This window comes from Gobio gobio (genome assembly GCF_949357685.1).
Source record: "Gobio gobio genome assembly, chromosome: 8".
Lineage (NCBI taxonomy): Eukaryota > Metazoa > Chordata > Actinopteri > Cypriniformes > Gobionidae > Gobio > Gobio gobio.
The window spans coordinates 11,160,534-11,176,602 of record NC_137114.1 but is presented as its reverse complement, the minus strand read 5'-3'; the positions used below and the strand labels follow the sequence as shown (position 1 = coordinate 11,176,602).

The following is a 16,069-nucleotide window of genomic DNA, read 5'->3' as shown; positions in this document are numbered from 1 at the left end:
TGTAACATTGATTAAATGCCATTACCATTGATTTTGTGGATGAAATTTAAAAAAAAAATGTCAACATGAATTGCAGGTGCAAACGAGATGTTGATTCGATGCAGTTAAAATTGACACATTAACATTGATTTAATACTGTTTCGATGGTGGCTTGCTAGCTAGGATAATATTTCCTGTGAAAAGTGCTACACAAACAAAACTGACTTGTCATGTATGGTCAGGTTATAATCAATCAATGTTTTAGTTTAGACAATATGACACATTGGGACCCCTAATGGGCTAAAGAATACTGCAGGTCGGGGCAGGCGGAGGTGCACTCACATTCTCCATCTTGGGGAGTTAGTAAGGGGCTACAGTTAATTACACAGGCTCCCTCTTTGCTCACACTTGAGATCCGACCCTTCTCAGACTTCCAGTAACCTGTGATTGCAGAGTGGCATCAGGTTTAACACAGGTTTACTTGCAACCTAGGGCTGGGCAGTATGACAGTATATGCCATGCATGGGTAGAAGTGTGTCAGTTGGAAGAAATTTGCTATAGTGTTAAGAATGAAGCAATGATAAGGATTAGCATTCGTAAAACTACCAACTATATTGTGATATATACTGTTACCGTTATATCCAATTATTTATTCAGTCATATTGTAATAGGACTTTGGTCATACTGCCCACCCCTATTTCAAACTTAGAACGAAGGCGAGTGCTCCAGCCATGCATCTAATATAAACTTGTGCCAGCATGCACATGCAAGAGCCAGACAATCCGCCAGAACCAGAGCAAAGAGAATGCATCCAATGACAAGGCCACAAAAACTCACAGCATAAGGAATAAAGCAAGTGGCAGGAAGCAGCTAGAAGCATTGTTCATTCATTATGAAGTACAGCACTGAAAAAAACAACAATAACTGAGCAGCAATGGTCAAGGAGCATGTCAAAAGAAAGCTCAATTATTTAAGCTGTTGGCAAACAAACAAACAAATAGAGAAACTGTCACATGGACATTAGCAGGCATCGCTTAAATACTGAGGTGCTCACCTCTCCTCCTCAGAGACTCTGCTATAAGAGCTGAGATGTGGATATAGCACATGGCCGCCTGAAGTGCACAAGGAAAAGAGTTTTAATTTCATACGCATAAACGTTCTCATACTAAAGTTCATATAAACTTCGTTATCCTCTCATTTTGACCTCAGACAGGTCTCCATTTCTAACGTGGATCTTGGCCATGCTTTCTAGCCAGGTGCGTCTGAGCTCAGGTGTGCTGGCGTAGGAGTTGGCGAGACTGTACTGCAGGTCCACCAACATTTCCGGGTCCTTTTCATGCTCTTTCATTTGGGAGGTGGCCATTAGGACAGTGCGTATCCTCTTGGTTAGGTCCTTCACTTCAGCTGGGAATGTTGTGTTCTGGGAGAAGGAAATATCCATTGTTTAATGTTATCATTTTGTAACACAAAACAATACAGAAGACTTCAAGGGAACATTCATATACAGGAATATAGTACATTCAGTGTTGGGGAAGCTACGCACACACAGGTTTGTTGCTGGACGTACACTTGCTAATGCTGATGGCGAGGAATTGAGGAATTACAGTTGAAACATCTCATAATGCACCTCAAACTGAGTAGCATCACTGAGAAACGTCCTGCTCAAGGTTTGGGTTGAATAACTAGTTCTTCCAATGTTTCATCATCGATTCAGACTCGCGCTGGGATTTATTTAAAATCAACGTCATCGTTACTGTCTTCACAGTGTGTACTATCGCTGAGCTTCAGGATAGTAATGGCCGCTTATTTCCGAAATGTATGTGTTAGACCAATCACAACAGACTGGGCCATCTGACCAATCAGAGCAGAGTAGACCAATCACAACAGACTGGGCCATCTGACCAATCAGAGCAGAGTAGACCAATCACAACAGACTGGGCCATCTGACCAATCAGAGCAGAGTAGACCAATCACAACAGACTGGGCCATCTGACCAATCAGAGCAGAGTAGACCAATCACAACAGACTGGGCCATCTGACCAATCAGAGCAGAGTAGACCAATCACAACAGACTGGGCCATCTGACCAATCAGAGCAGAGTAGACCAATCACAACAGACTGGGCCATCTGACCAATCAGAGCAGAGTAGACCAATCACAACAGACTGGGCCATCTGACCAATCAGAGCAGAGTAGACCAATCACAACAGACTGGGCCATCTGACCAATCAGAGCAGAGTAGACCAATCACAACAGACTGGGCCATCTGACCAATCAGAGCAGAGTAGCTCGCGGAAAGGAGGGATTAGAGAGACTATTATTTGTAATATACAATGCCATTAAAAATAAAAAAAGTTTTTTTTTAAAATCAAAGCCGTTTCAATGTAGCTACTTTTTAATAGTAACTTGAAGTGTAGCTAACTACTTTTTCAGAAGGATTGTTTGCCTGTATGTTACTTTTACTGATGAGTAGCTTTTAGCTTGCCAAACTACAGTTTCAGAGTAGCTTCCCCAACACTGCTCCTTTGGTAATGACCACAGTAAAAATGTTTTCAGGAGTGAGCAATTGAGGACTATTATAAACTTGATTGTCATGAAATCTGCTTTTTATGTGAAGAGGCATAATATTTACATCCAAATGGTAATTTCTTTACATGTAAACCAAACCCCAGAGTGCTGCTGTGTGCCTGCTACTGAACGGGAACTTGCATCAAGCTTGATACAGTTTTTAGTGCATTTCTGCTGAATTCATTTGCAGCTCACAACAAAACTATGCTTAGAGAAAAAAAAACTAACTTAGAGTGTGGCTTCTGCTAGAAAGAAGCAAGCTGATTCTGGGCCCTATCATACAGCCACTGCAATGCGACCCAAGTGTTTTTTGCTAGTTTCAACCCAACGCAGTTATCATTACCCAAAAATGAAAATTCTGTCATTAATTACTTCCCCTCATGTCGTTCGAAACCCGTCAGACCTCCGTTCATCTTCAGAACACAAATGAAGATATTTTTGTGTAAATCTGATGGCTCTGAAAGGCCTCCATTGGCTCAATGGCACGGTTCACTCTCAAGACCCTTAAAAGACACTAAAGACGTCGTTACAAAGTCCATCTCACTACAGTGGCTCTACAATAACTTTATGGAGTGACGACAATAGTTTTTGTGTGCAAAAAAACCCTAAATAACGACTTATATAGTGATGACGATTTCAAAACACGGCCTCATGAAGCTTCGAAGCGTTATGAATCAGTGAGTCGATTCAGCAGTTTGAATCGCCAAATTTCAGCAGTTTGACACGCGATCCGAATCATGAATCGACTCACTGATTCATAACGCTTCGAAGCTTCATGAGGCCGTGTTTTGAAATCGTCATCACTGTATAAGTCGTTATTTAGGGTTTTTTTGCGCACAAAAACTATTCTCGCCGATTCATAAAGTTATTGTAGAACCACTGTAGTGAGATGGACTTTGTAACGACGTCTTTAGTGCCTTTTAAGGGTCTTGAGAGTGTAAAGTGCATTGTGCCAATGGAGGCCTTTCAGAGCCATCAGATTTCAGCTAAAATATCTTCATTTGTGTTCTGAAGATGAACGGAGGTCTGACGGGTGTCCAACGACATGAGGGGAAGTAATTAATGACAGAATTTTAATTTTTGTGTGAACTAACCCTTTAAGAGATGAGGTACAACCCTTTTGGACCATGCCTGGCGCGTCAACCGTTTTTTACTGTTGTTAAACTAGCAAAAGTGGATTCAGACACGCCCTAAGTGCACCTGTGACTTGCCCTTCAGAGCTCAGATCATTAAAATATGGCCCTCTGTGTACAGTGTCAAATCTGCTACCAATCAACATTGGCCGCTTGTGTGAAACAGGCCTATCCCAAATTCATAGTTTGCTTTTGTGGTTTGAAAACTGTTTTTTTTTTTACACACACTGCAGCTTTTAAGTGTTATTTTGGTGAAACTCTCACTTTAAGTGGCGTGTCTCCATTGGCGAAGTTGTTGATGATGGCCAGAGACTGCTGGAAGCGTGAACCGCCGATACCTGCATCAGCGATCAGCTGACTCACCGCTTTAATCACCTGCGTGAGAAGAAAGGAAAGGATCCACATTGGTTTCTTTGTCTGTCTCTCACATTCAATCCCCAAAGCAGCCAGTATGCCACAGAAGATTACCTGCAGGTGTGAGCGGACGATGCACTTGCCCTTTGTAAACTCAAAGTTCCTCCTCATGAGGAAGTAGAGCAGCGCAGCGGCTTCGGTCTGGGTGGAGCTGGAGCGATGGCTACAGCACTTCAGGATCTCATAGCACAGGCTGCCGCACAGATCCGCTTTACCCTGGAAAAACGTGGACGGGAACTACAGAGGAAGAGCATGTGAAAACAGTCAGAGATCAGTTTCAGTATTATTGCTTTTTAATGAACTTGATCAGCTAGTTCAGGTGTGCTTGATTAGGATAATAGCCAAAGTAAATTTAGATTTCCAGCACCACGGGTTCAAACCTCCAACGTTTGTCAGCAAAATGTGGTCAGTTTTACATTCTGTACACAGTGCACAGGGTCCCAAATGTAGTTTTTGCCAGAACTGCCAATATTTTAAAATAAATTGCCAAGATATTTCTTGCAGGTCATGAAACCGTATTCAGCATTATTTTTATTAAAGCATATATTTTTGTTCTTATGACAATTGTCTTATGGGTTATTTAATGATTTGGGTTATATCTAAACTTTTTATTTAAAGCAATATTTAACATATAAATATTTTTGAAATGGACTTTAACTGTTAGCGCTCCCACTTAGAGACCATCTGGGATTCGTGATCCTGTTTCACGCGTCAGCTTTTCAGAAAGTCAAGCGCGCACCAATCTTCTATTTCACAGTGACAGTATGAGATTAATACAATGTTTCTGCTGACTCTATTGTGACCTAATGCAGATATTATATACAACCCCAAATCAGAAAAAGTTGGGACAGTTCGGAAAACTTTTTTTTTTTTTTTTTTAAACATTTCAATAATTTTCTCACGTATTTGTTGGCAAACTGGCGATCCTCGGCCCATCTTTGCTCCTAAAGGATTAGACCTTTCTTGGATGCTGCTTTTGTACCAAATCATAATTACAATCACCTGTTGACATCACCTGTTTCAAATCACATCATTATTTAACCATTTTACCTCATTACTAGCCCTAAATTGCTCCTGTCCCAACTTTTTGTGAAATGTGTTGCAGGTCTGAATGACAGGAAAGGATGCATATTTACAAATGACATGAAGTTGACCAGACAAAACATGAAATATTTTGTCTTCATATTGTCTGCAATGAAATACAAGTCAAAGTAAATTTAGAAATCACTTCTTTTTGTTGCGTTTTCCATACTGTCCCAACTTTTTCTGATTTGGGGTTGTATAATAAACTGACACATAAATGTATAATGAGACAGAAGTTTACCGTCACCGCATGAGGTGGGAATTATTATCACGAAATATTGACTGTTGGATTAGCATAGAATCGTCTTTCAAGAGTCATTCCAGAAATTATGGTTCAATTCTATACATACTTCAATACATATTTCTCCAAAATATGCACACTAGTTTGTAATCTATGTTGTGTACCGAAACACTGTTATCCAAAATAAAGAAATGGGCGCAAACGTGATTGAAAATGTACAGGTTTATGTCTTGTTATTCTATTCAAAATATCAATAACTATAGATTGATTTTGCATTCCTATCATAAATTAAGAATTATTAGTGTCATTGTAAATAGTTTGCAAAAATCAAAGCTATCTAATCTAATACTTAAATCAGAATATTTATTGTAAAAACGTTTCTGTAACAGCTGGCAAAAATAGGCTATATACCTCCACTGTGGTTTGTGGTTTATTTTCAAATTCTAATGATATAAGGGTTATTTAGATATGTGGGTCCCAACCCTGGTCCTGTAGCCTTCCCAACACTGCACATTTTAGATGTCTCTCTTTCCAGGACCAGGACTGTGAACAACAAGAGAAGACATCAAGGCCCTTATATGCCAGATGCCAGTCTCTGTCTCTCTGTAAAACATTAAATCATTTTGTTTCTTCCTATTTCCAGTGTGTTGGCTTAATGCAAGGAATATTTCCACAAAAAGGTTCTGGGGAAAAGCGCTTTTAAGCATCCTAGAGTAAAGATGTTAGAAGTTGCATGATTCATGACTGATAAACATTAGTAGAACGGACTGGTCTACTAAAAAGGTGTTTAAATAGAACGGATGCCCACAGGTTAACTCAATAATTACAAATAGAAAAAAAATGGGCAAATTCTGTTACTGTGAAAAGGGGGTCGCTCCAAATTAAGCTGCGGTCACACTAGACTAGCATACCAAATATCTGCAGACACGGCAGTGGTTTTAATGTCATCATACTCTGTGTCAACATTATATGCAATCTACTCCACTACTGCAAGAGTACAATCCTGCAGATTTAAGTCTTCACGTGATGTGAATTCGCAGGGCAGAGCTCACTAAAACTTGAACATGCTTTACAACTGGAATGCACCCAATAATTCCTTGTATCTGCCACCTGTGATAATAAAACAAATCCAGGATTTGAAGATGTGAAGAGAAAGGGTTTAACCTTCTGAATATAGAGGCGCAGGGCAGTGAAAACGTGTCTGAGGGTGGTGGTGGACTGGTTGATCTGGAAGAACAGCAGGTACGTGTCAAACACTTTTTTCATCAAAGAGTTTTGCCCTTCATCGTGCTGCAACTGTTTCTGTAATACAAGAGAAGGCAGCAGGAGTTAGTCATCTTAGAGGAAACACACCATGTGTCCACCAGATGGCAACGTCATGCCTTTACAATCAGAACGCACGGACATCACACATGTTTGTAATGCAGTTACAATTATATAGGGCTGTAAAATCGATTAATCGCATCTAGCATAAAAGTCTGTGTTTACATAATATTTGTGTGTGTGTACATACAGTATACACACAGAGAAAGATACATTTATACAGACACATATATTATGTAAACACAGATTTTATGTTAGATTTTACAACCCATTGATTATACTGGAAAAACAATATTGTGAATTTCTCAGGGATTTAGACTAAAGACTCAATAGAATAGTTTTGCAATCCATCACATTGCAACAGGACAGCTTTAAGACATTTAGTAGCATCTTTAATTTATATCAAATTTGATATTACACTTGAGTTATTGTTGGCATATGCAACTTGACATTATATATTCTTAAACACAGTAAGCTGTGAAGTAATTTTGCTTGTAAATACTATTCTTTGGAAAGTGAAATACTTTTGTCCACTCAATCAAAGTCAGTGCAGGTAGGCAGTTTTTTGTCAGGTGAGAAGGAATAAAAACCTTTAGACTGTTAAGGCATCATTTTTAAATCTTTTTATGTTAATATCTGATTTTTGACTAAAACTTTGAATTTGAAAAAATCTTGAAAAATACATTTGAAAACATTTAGTACTTCAATTTAACATTTACTTCAAAAAAGTATTTCTTCTTTTTTAGGGTTATATACCTAACAATTTTATAGTCTTAAAGGGACAGTTCACCCAAAAATGAAAATTAGCCCATGATTTACTCACACTCAGATGTGACCTTTTTCTTTCAGACTGATTTCAATAAAATCAGAGTTAAAATAATAAATATTCTGATGTTTCCAAGTATTATAATGGCAGTGAATGGGACCCAATTTGAAGCTCAAAAAATTGCATCCATCCATTATAAACTTACTCCACACGGCTCCGGGGGGTTATTAAATGCCTCCTGAAGCTAATCTATGGGGTTTCATAAGAAAATATCCATATTTAAAACTTTATAAAGTAAAATATCTAGCATCCGCCAGACTGCCTTCCGTATTAAACTTACGAACAACGTTTAACTGACACGACGTATAAGCATTTTCAACTGCGAGAGGCGTTACACTTTCGTAAGTTTCTTCAGAAGGCCTTTATTAACCCCAGTACTTTTATGATGGATGCACTTTTTTTGGGCTTCAAAATTTGTGCAGCCATTCACTGCCATTATAAAGCTTGGATTATCCAGAATATTTTTTAATATAACTCTGATTGTGTTCATCTGAAAGAAGAAAGTCATATACACGTAGGATGGCTTGAGGGTGAGTAAAGCATGGGGTAATTTTCATTTTTAGGTGAACTATTCCTTTAAAATCAAATTTTAATCAATTCAAAAATGTACAAAAACAATATTCATACAAAGATTAAAAAAAAAAAAAAAAACCTGTATTACAAAAGATTTTAAAAAGATTTTCTCCTTTTTTATCATCTTAGACATCCTCCCTTGTCATCGATCCATATAACAATAAATAAATATTATTTGTTAAATATAATTTCTCCTTGAATTTCACTTTGTCCATAAATATTAGGATATTAAGTATTTTCTGACACATTTTTTTTCTAGTTTTTGAGTTTTATCACCAAGCACAACTCCCAATTCACATTGTAAGTATGAAAAATAACTTGCCTGTTGTTGGAAAATATTATGTTCAGAGTGTATTTTGGGATACATTTCCATTATGTCTATATTACCTTATGATGATAAACAAACAGGTCCAGAACGTCCAGCACGGTCAGGGCTACTTCAGTAGAAAGGTTAGCCTCGATGTCTGTCGGGTTGACGTTTTCTCCTTCAGGAGCGTTTCCATCTAAACACACATTACAGTGGTTTTAATTCCTCATGAAATCTGAAAACATGTCCAGATCATATGCATTGATATCCACTCTGAGCCACCGCATTTTTACTCTAGTGTCACCAACAATGATACACAAACTTAAAAGTGCATGGCTCAAAAATGATCAATGATTCTAAGTTTACCATATATATATCTAAAACTCACAACAGAAATGGAGTGTACTTGTACCTGTCTCCATCATATTCAGCAGTCTGGGGTTTGTGAGGGCGTTCTTCCCCCTGATGATGGGCATGGTCTGACAGCGGGCGTGTCTGTGCCCATCCTGAGAAGACAGAATCCTGGGTACAACAGCAGTTCAACTCATTAGTAACTGCTTTAACATAATCATGTTATCATGACAATAGCAGAGAGAGAAAAATATATTAAATTCCCCCATTTTCTCCCTCTATTTCTATCTTGACTGTTTCTTTCAGTGTTTACAGACTGTCAAGAGTATCTTGTACATTTGGCTCTTAGTTAGCTACATTTTAGCTAAGAAATAAACACCTAATAGCCATATACTTTCTTTGTAACAACAGAGAAATATCAACGATATCAGGAGGTGAATGAGAGGGGCTCGCTGGATACAGACAAAAATGGTTCCCACACTATGGATGTAACCGAAGACTTCTGTGAAAAGACATGATGAACTATGATATTTACACAGGACGGACCCACTTAATATGAAGTGTCTTTAAATACTATGTACTAACATTTAAAGGAATCATTTCCTATAATGCACTTGTTCTCTCTATATAAAGTTGGATATACACCGATCAGGCATAACATTGAGGATTATTCTAATATTGTGTCGATCCCCCTTTTGCTGCCAAAACAGCCTTGACCCGTCGAGGCATGGACTCCACTAGACCCCTGAAGGTGTGCTGTGGTATCTGGCACCAAGATGTTAGCAGCAGATCCTTTAAGTCCTGTAAGTTGTGATCCTGTGATCTTGTGTTCCTCAAGTAAGACACAAACACAGCCGGCCATCCACGAGATGTAAAAGTAAACGTGATTTATCAGACCAGGCCTCCTTCTTCCATTGCTCTGTGGTTCCAGCACTGTTGATGCTTTGGGCAGTGGATAGGGGTCAGCATGGGCACCCTGACTGGTCTGCGGCTGTGCCGCCCCATACACAACAAACTGAGATGCTCTGTGTATTCTGACACCTTTCTATCAGAACCAGCATTAACTTCTTGAGCAATTTGAGCAACAAAAGCTCATCTGTTAGATCAAGCGGCTCCTCCCGCAGTTTCTCTTGAAGTCAATACGGTGGTGACATATACTGCAATTCATCGACTGGCCACTAGGGACAGGCTCCAGAAGGAGCAGAATCTCATTGAGCCCCATGTTAAAATGCCCAAATTTACAGCAGAATAAAGCATGTTTACAGCCTGGTACAAATTGTGGTTTTGGTCTATACGGCTAATTTTGCCCTTCATGACAACTGTGAGGGGATGAACTCATTCGTTTACATTATATAAAGCATTAAAGTTCTGCATAATTAAGGGCGTGGCCACTTCGAGTGACAGGTGGATTGCCATTTATCTGCTGTCTGTTAGTCATCGCGTCACTTCAGCTCCGCCCACGTCCCGCCTTTTTGCCCATTTTCCGGGAGTGACCAGTGACGCGCGATGACGCGTTGCCCAAGATTGCGACGGCCATCTCGTCCATACTTTGCGCTTCAGAGCGTCTCATCAGAATCCTATGGGTGACGTCACGGACGTCCATATTTTTTTACAGTCTATGGGTTTGATCGGACCACCCGGGCCAGCCTTCTCTCCTCACGTGCATCAATGAGCCTTGGCCGCCCATGACCCTGTCGCCGGTTCTCCACTGTTCATTCCTTGGAGCACTTTTGATAGAGACTGACCACTGCAGACCGCGAACAGCCCACAAGAGCTGCAGTTTTGGAGATGCTCTGACCCAGTGGTCTAGCCGTCACAATCTGGTCCTTGTCAAACTCGCTCAAATCCTTACACATTTTTCCTGCTTCTAACACATCAACTTTGAGGACCAAATGTTCACTTTCTGCCTAATATATCCCACCCACTAACAGGTGCCGTGATGAAGAGATAATCAGTGTTATTCATCTGTCATAATGTTATGCCTGATCGGTGTATATCCAACTTTATTCACAAACGTATTATATTATTGCCCAGCTATTTATATAAAGTTGGATCAACTGCTTGAATGCTTATCATCACAACATAAACTATATTATCTCCCAGCTCTAATCTGTTAAATATGAATATAAGGCATATTAAGTATTACAAACACCAACTTTATGATTTTCTGTAAAGCTGCTTTGAAACATCATTGTCTCTTTAACCTTACTCGTATCCTACCTCAGTAGCAGCAAGTGTTTTTGGTAACACTTTATTTTACAGTGTCCTTGTTACACGTTACATGTAGTTACTTTTGTAAATACTATAAATGATGCATAATTAAATGTGAATAACCCCAAACCAAAGTATTATTACTGAGTACTTAATTACACTGTAGACACAGACACCTTAAAATAAAGTATAGCCGTGTTTTTCAAAACAATGTGGACACAATAAATGCTATTGTTTTTTTGACGTGTTAGATAGTTAAAGACACCTAGTATAAAGTGGGACCCACAGGGACAAATGCTTTGTGAATGTGTGGCTACAGTATGTGTTAGAATGTTATAATTAAAATCCTTTAGCTAAGAAATGCAATTATTAATTCTATGCATTGCACACATCATGTTAAGTCATTGTTGTGAGCTCTAAGGAGACCGGTTAGGTGTTTACCATTGGGGTAGGAGCCCTGAAGACTGGTAGGACACGTTAGACCCCTTCAGGGTGCCATTGTTCTGTGTGGCCTGAGCCAGCTTAACTGCGGCCGCTAGCTTCCTGCGCACACAACCAGCCAATTAGAGCAGGGTTAATGCCAACCTTCATCCTAAAATGACCTTGCTCACAGCAGGACGGCCACGCCATTATAGACAGGAAAATCAAAGCCAAGCTTCAAGAGGAGAGTGTTTAAGAGCAGGAAAAGTGAAGCTTGTATCGTGACGTTAAATGGCAGAGGTTAAACGTCTCATACTAGTTTTGTTATCTTTGATGGCAGATTGCTGAATGACTATCTGTGTCTTACAGTGAGAATGTGAATGTATGTGTGGAAGCCAGACAGAGGAAAACATGGAAACGGAGAGCGTGATGAGGGAGACATGTAAGGTTAAACATATGATACAACAATGGAAACAGTAAGTAGGCCTATTCAACACAAACACAGATGTATTGAAATAGTGGGAATCAACAACAAGGTCAGACACTGCAGACTCACTCATATACTACAGCTGTCATTATATAGTACTAGTAAGCAATGATCCCCTTAGTTTTCATTATTGAGTGGACATTTAGACACCTGAGCGATTATATTCCTTATACCAGAGCTGTCCAGCATTCACACAAAAAGTGCTTACATCAAGCAGTTGTAACTTGTAATTTTATGGTGCTCTTATTGTTTGATGAAGACCTAATTGATTTAGTTAAAAATCATGGTCACACTTGAACCAATTCTCACTATTAACCAACTAACTATGACTTTTGCCGCAGTAAAATCCTAATTACTGCTTATTAATAGTAAGGTAGTTGGGTAACACTTTATTTTACAGTTTCCTTGTTACATGTTACATGTACTTACCATAGCAATAACAGTAAATTATTCACAATTACATGCAACTAACCCGAAACCAAACCTAATCCTAACCCTATAGTAAGCACATGTTTAAATTAATATTACTCAGTGCTTAAATATATAAATACACTGCAACAATGACACCTTAAAAAAGTGTAACTGGTAGTTGTTAAGTTTAGGTATTGGGTAGGATTAAGGGATGTAGAATATGGTCATGTACTTATTACAATAGCTGGGTACTAATCCTGAACTTACCCCTAAACCTAACCTTAACCCATGTAGCTATACCTTATATTAACAGTACTTTCTAAGGTAAGTACACATAAGTGCACGTATTGTATATCATGCTGAATATGGAATTTATAACAGTTAGAATAAGGCTTTATATGTATCCTAGTAATACACATGCTAATAAGCAACTAGTTAATAGCGAGAATTCGACCCTAAACTACAGTGTTACCAAAATCGTGTTACGTAGTTCATTCAGAGGGTTATAAATCGAACAAAATTAAGCCAAATTGAAGCATTTAAACTGAAATCTATTAAACATTTTCCTTATTAAGTGACAGGAATGATCGATGATGAAAACGTTGATCATGTGACTTTAAAATAATATATATTATTTCAGAAAAAAGTCTGTCACAATTTTAATTTCATACTAACTTTCAGCACAATCAACACACCTATTAGTATACAATGCGCATAACACAACTAACAATATATACTTTTAATTTCAAACACGTAAGACCTTCGTTCATCTTCAGAACACAAATGAGGATATTTTTTATGAGATCCTAGAGCTCTCTGACCCCTCCATAGACAGCAAATTAATTAACACTTTAAATGCCCAGAAAGACAGAAAAACATTGTTAAAATATACCACGTGACTCCAGTGGTTCAGCCTTAAACCTTATTGTTATGGAGCGACAAGAAACAAACAAAAATAACGGCTTTATTCAACAATCTCTTCTCCTCCGTGCCAGTCTCCAACGCGATTCACATAAGCACCACAACTCATGCATGTGATCATGTGATCGTGCCCGGCCAATAGTGAGCCAGTGTTTTGTTGTAAAACCAGGAAGCGCTGTACTGTGTGAATAGCCAAACAAAGTGAACAGCGTAAGAGAGTTACAGGGAAGAGTAGAGATTGTTGAATAAAGTCATTCTTTTCGTTTGTTTTTGCGCACAAAAAGTATTCTCGACCCTTCATAACATTAAGGTTGAACCACATGGACTATTTTAACAAAACAGTTTTTACTGCCTTTCTGGACCTTGAAAGATGTCGTTGTGTTGCTGTCTACGCTGTCAGAGAGCTCTCGGGTCTCATCCAAAATATCTTCATTTGTGTTCTGAAGACGAACAAAGGTCTTACGCTGCGTTCGCACCGAACGTGAATAGAGCGTCTGGAGCGAGAGATTTCCATGTTAAGTCAATGTAAAGACGCGTTGACACGCGTCTGGAGGTCCTGTGGCGTGATAGACGTTAGGGCTGTGCAGCATTGAAGAAAAATGGAATATGCGATATCCTCAATAAATAATGCGATATACCATATGCGATACGATATTGCTTTAAGTGTGTAAAATCTGTTTAAATTATATTAAAAAATGTATTTAAAAACTGAGAAATATTCACATTCTTTTTGGAAAAAGAAAGCATCGCTACAACTTCTGGAAGTGACCAGCAGTGTTTTAGCACAAATGAATGTCACAAATCTGACAATATAATTTTAACATCAATGTAAACAAACACAAAAATGTAATGCCAATATTTAAATACCAAAAGCTATTTGCATGACTTGGTAATATATAGTAATATCAACCTAAAACTTAACATCACGAACATCCAGGTACACAAAGACACCTGAACTAGGGGTGGACGATTATTTTTGTTATTTTAATTTATCTTTATTAAAAATTACAACTAAAAACAGTAGTCTTCTGATCTGATATCGTTCACTTAAAGCATAACCAACTGTGTTTACATGAATACTCATCAAGACAGCCATTTTGACATAACTGTGTGTATTTGACAGTTCGAGTGTGTAACAAGACACGAAACAGAACTGAAGGGATCACACGCTTTCAGAGAGGCGGCTTGTTTGTACGTTTCGGTGTGTGTCAGACAGCGCGAGACTGCAAGAGTTGTTTTCCGTAAGTTATTGCATTTAATAACTCTTTTTAACATCAAGCAAGTCACATAAGTAACAGTCGTGTGCCCAGTCTATTCTCTGCTATATGCGTTTCAACATACACTTTTCACAATGTTGAAGTAGCCTATTCAAATCATTCAGATATTGCGCGCCGTTGCGATATGCATATTACGATATGTACATTTGCGATATTTCGATAATTTCAATATATTGTGCAGCCCTAATAGACTTGATTTCGCCTCATTTGTGCGTCCAATTCGCTGTGTACGTGCAGGTGGATCCAAAATATTCATGCGTCCATCTAGACGCAATAGACTTTGACGCTCTATTCGCATTCAGTGTGAACGCAGCATTAAAGGTTTGGAACGACATTAGGGTGAGTAAATGCTTTTCATTTTCAAGAATTTTCATTTTTGGGTGAAGTAACCCTTAAAAATATAAAATATATAGTAGCAAACAACTTAGAAGCATTAAAGAGAGTGCCATCTTCAAAAATATATCTCAAAGAACAGGAAAGGATGAGAAGAAAAAACAGTCATCACAAAGTGAATTCACTGCTGCTTTCAGGTTGAAGAGGCGGAATGACAAAGCAGAAGGACTGATTCGGTTAACCCAGTGAAAATACATGTGCAGTGCCTGGCAAAAATATCCAGAACTTCAGAACCAATAGTACTATTTGACCAAATCAATGATAAAACATAATTTTATTCTCTGTCATATTTTTGAATAAAGCTCTGAACTGTCTCTCTCTTGTATGTGCACATATACAATCATTGGCAGGAAGAAGAGAAAAGAAAAGATGACTCCTACATTCATGTAGACTTGCTTCTAATTGAGGAGAGATCTTACCTGGCAATGTGGCGCTTTCCAAGGAACCGGAAGTGTTGGAGACATAGTCTGTTTAAAAGAGAAAAGAGAGTAAAACAGTGGAAACACAGTTACTTGGTTCCTTTTATTTCGCTTTAATTCTTCTCTTGAAGTTCATCTCTTTGTTGGTCTTTATGAAAAGAGTCGCTTACTCCAGGATATTGAAGAAATCATTGATCTCCTGGTGAATGGCTCGATGCCAGTAAGAAACGATCACCTCTGCAACACAGAGAGCAAATCATCCTCAGAACAGTATCAAATATGTTACAGGCCATTACTAGGGTGCAATAGACATCATCTTCCAAGGTTTGGTGTTTTAGAAGACTCACCCTCTGAAATGGTCTTCATAATGTGCAGGAAACATATGAGCAGACTTCTGGTCTCCGCTTGATCCAGTTTGTCAAAGCGTGAACCAAATCCAATGAGAGACTGGGGCCTGGCAACCTGAATACAGGAATCACAATCATTCTATTGTTACAATAGTCATATACAAAGGTCTGTCTTGAAACTGCGCAGGCTAATAGGTCCTTAAAGTGCCCCATTATGCTATTTTAAAGTTTCCTAATTTAGTTTAAAGGTCTCCAAGTTTAACATCATTTTCATTTTCTCATATTATACATTGAACATCACCCCATTTTTCTGGGATTCTGAAACGACTCGACTTATGAATCAGTCTCTCTAAATCCCTCCTTTCCGTGAACTTACTCCTCTGTGA

The 16,069-nt window shown here is 38.6% G+C and overlaps 1 protein-coding gene across 2 annotated transcripts in view; it reads right to left on the bottom strand.

The window, feature by feature from the left end:
* The window catches only part of dock10 (dedicator of cytokinesis 10), a 162,029-nt gene that overhangs the window by 15,552 nt on the left and 130,408 nt on the right, over positions 1 to 16,069 (bottom strand). For both annotated transcript variants that reach the window (XM_079823032.1, XM_079823033.1), the window contains exons 36-47: positions 15,684 to 15,798; positions 15,507 to 15,573; positions 15,337 to 15,384; positions 11,450 to 11,551; positions 8,859 to 8,968; positions 8,527 to 8,642; positions 6,582 to 6,719; positions 4,148 to 4,330; positions 3,944 to 4,054; positions 1,184 to 1,399; positions 1,034 to 1,091; positions 322 to 420 (exon numbers count right to left, since the gene is read on the bottom strand). In XM_079823032.1, the coding sequence (XP_079679158.1) occupies positions 322 to 420; positions 1,034 to 1,091; positions 1,184 to 1,399; positions 3,944 to 4,054; positions 4,148 to 4,330; positions 6,582 to 6,719; positions 8,527 to 8,642; positions 8,859 to 8,968; positions 11,450 to 11,551; positions 15,337 to 15,384; positions 15,507 to 15,573; positions 15,684 to 15,798 (1,363 nt within the window). The remainder of the gene's footprint in view (positions 1 to 321; positions 421 to 1,033; positions 1,092 to 1,183; positions 1,400 to 3,943; positions 4,055 to 4,147; positions 4,331 to 6,581; positions 6,720 to 8,526; positions 8,643 to 8,858; positions 8,969 to 11,449; positions 11,552 to 15,336; positions 15,385 to 15,506; positions 15,574 to 15,683; positions 15,799 to 16,069) is intronic.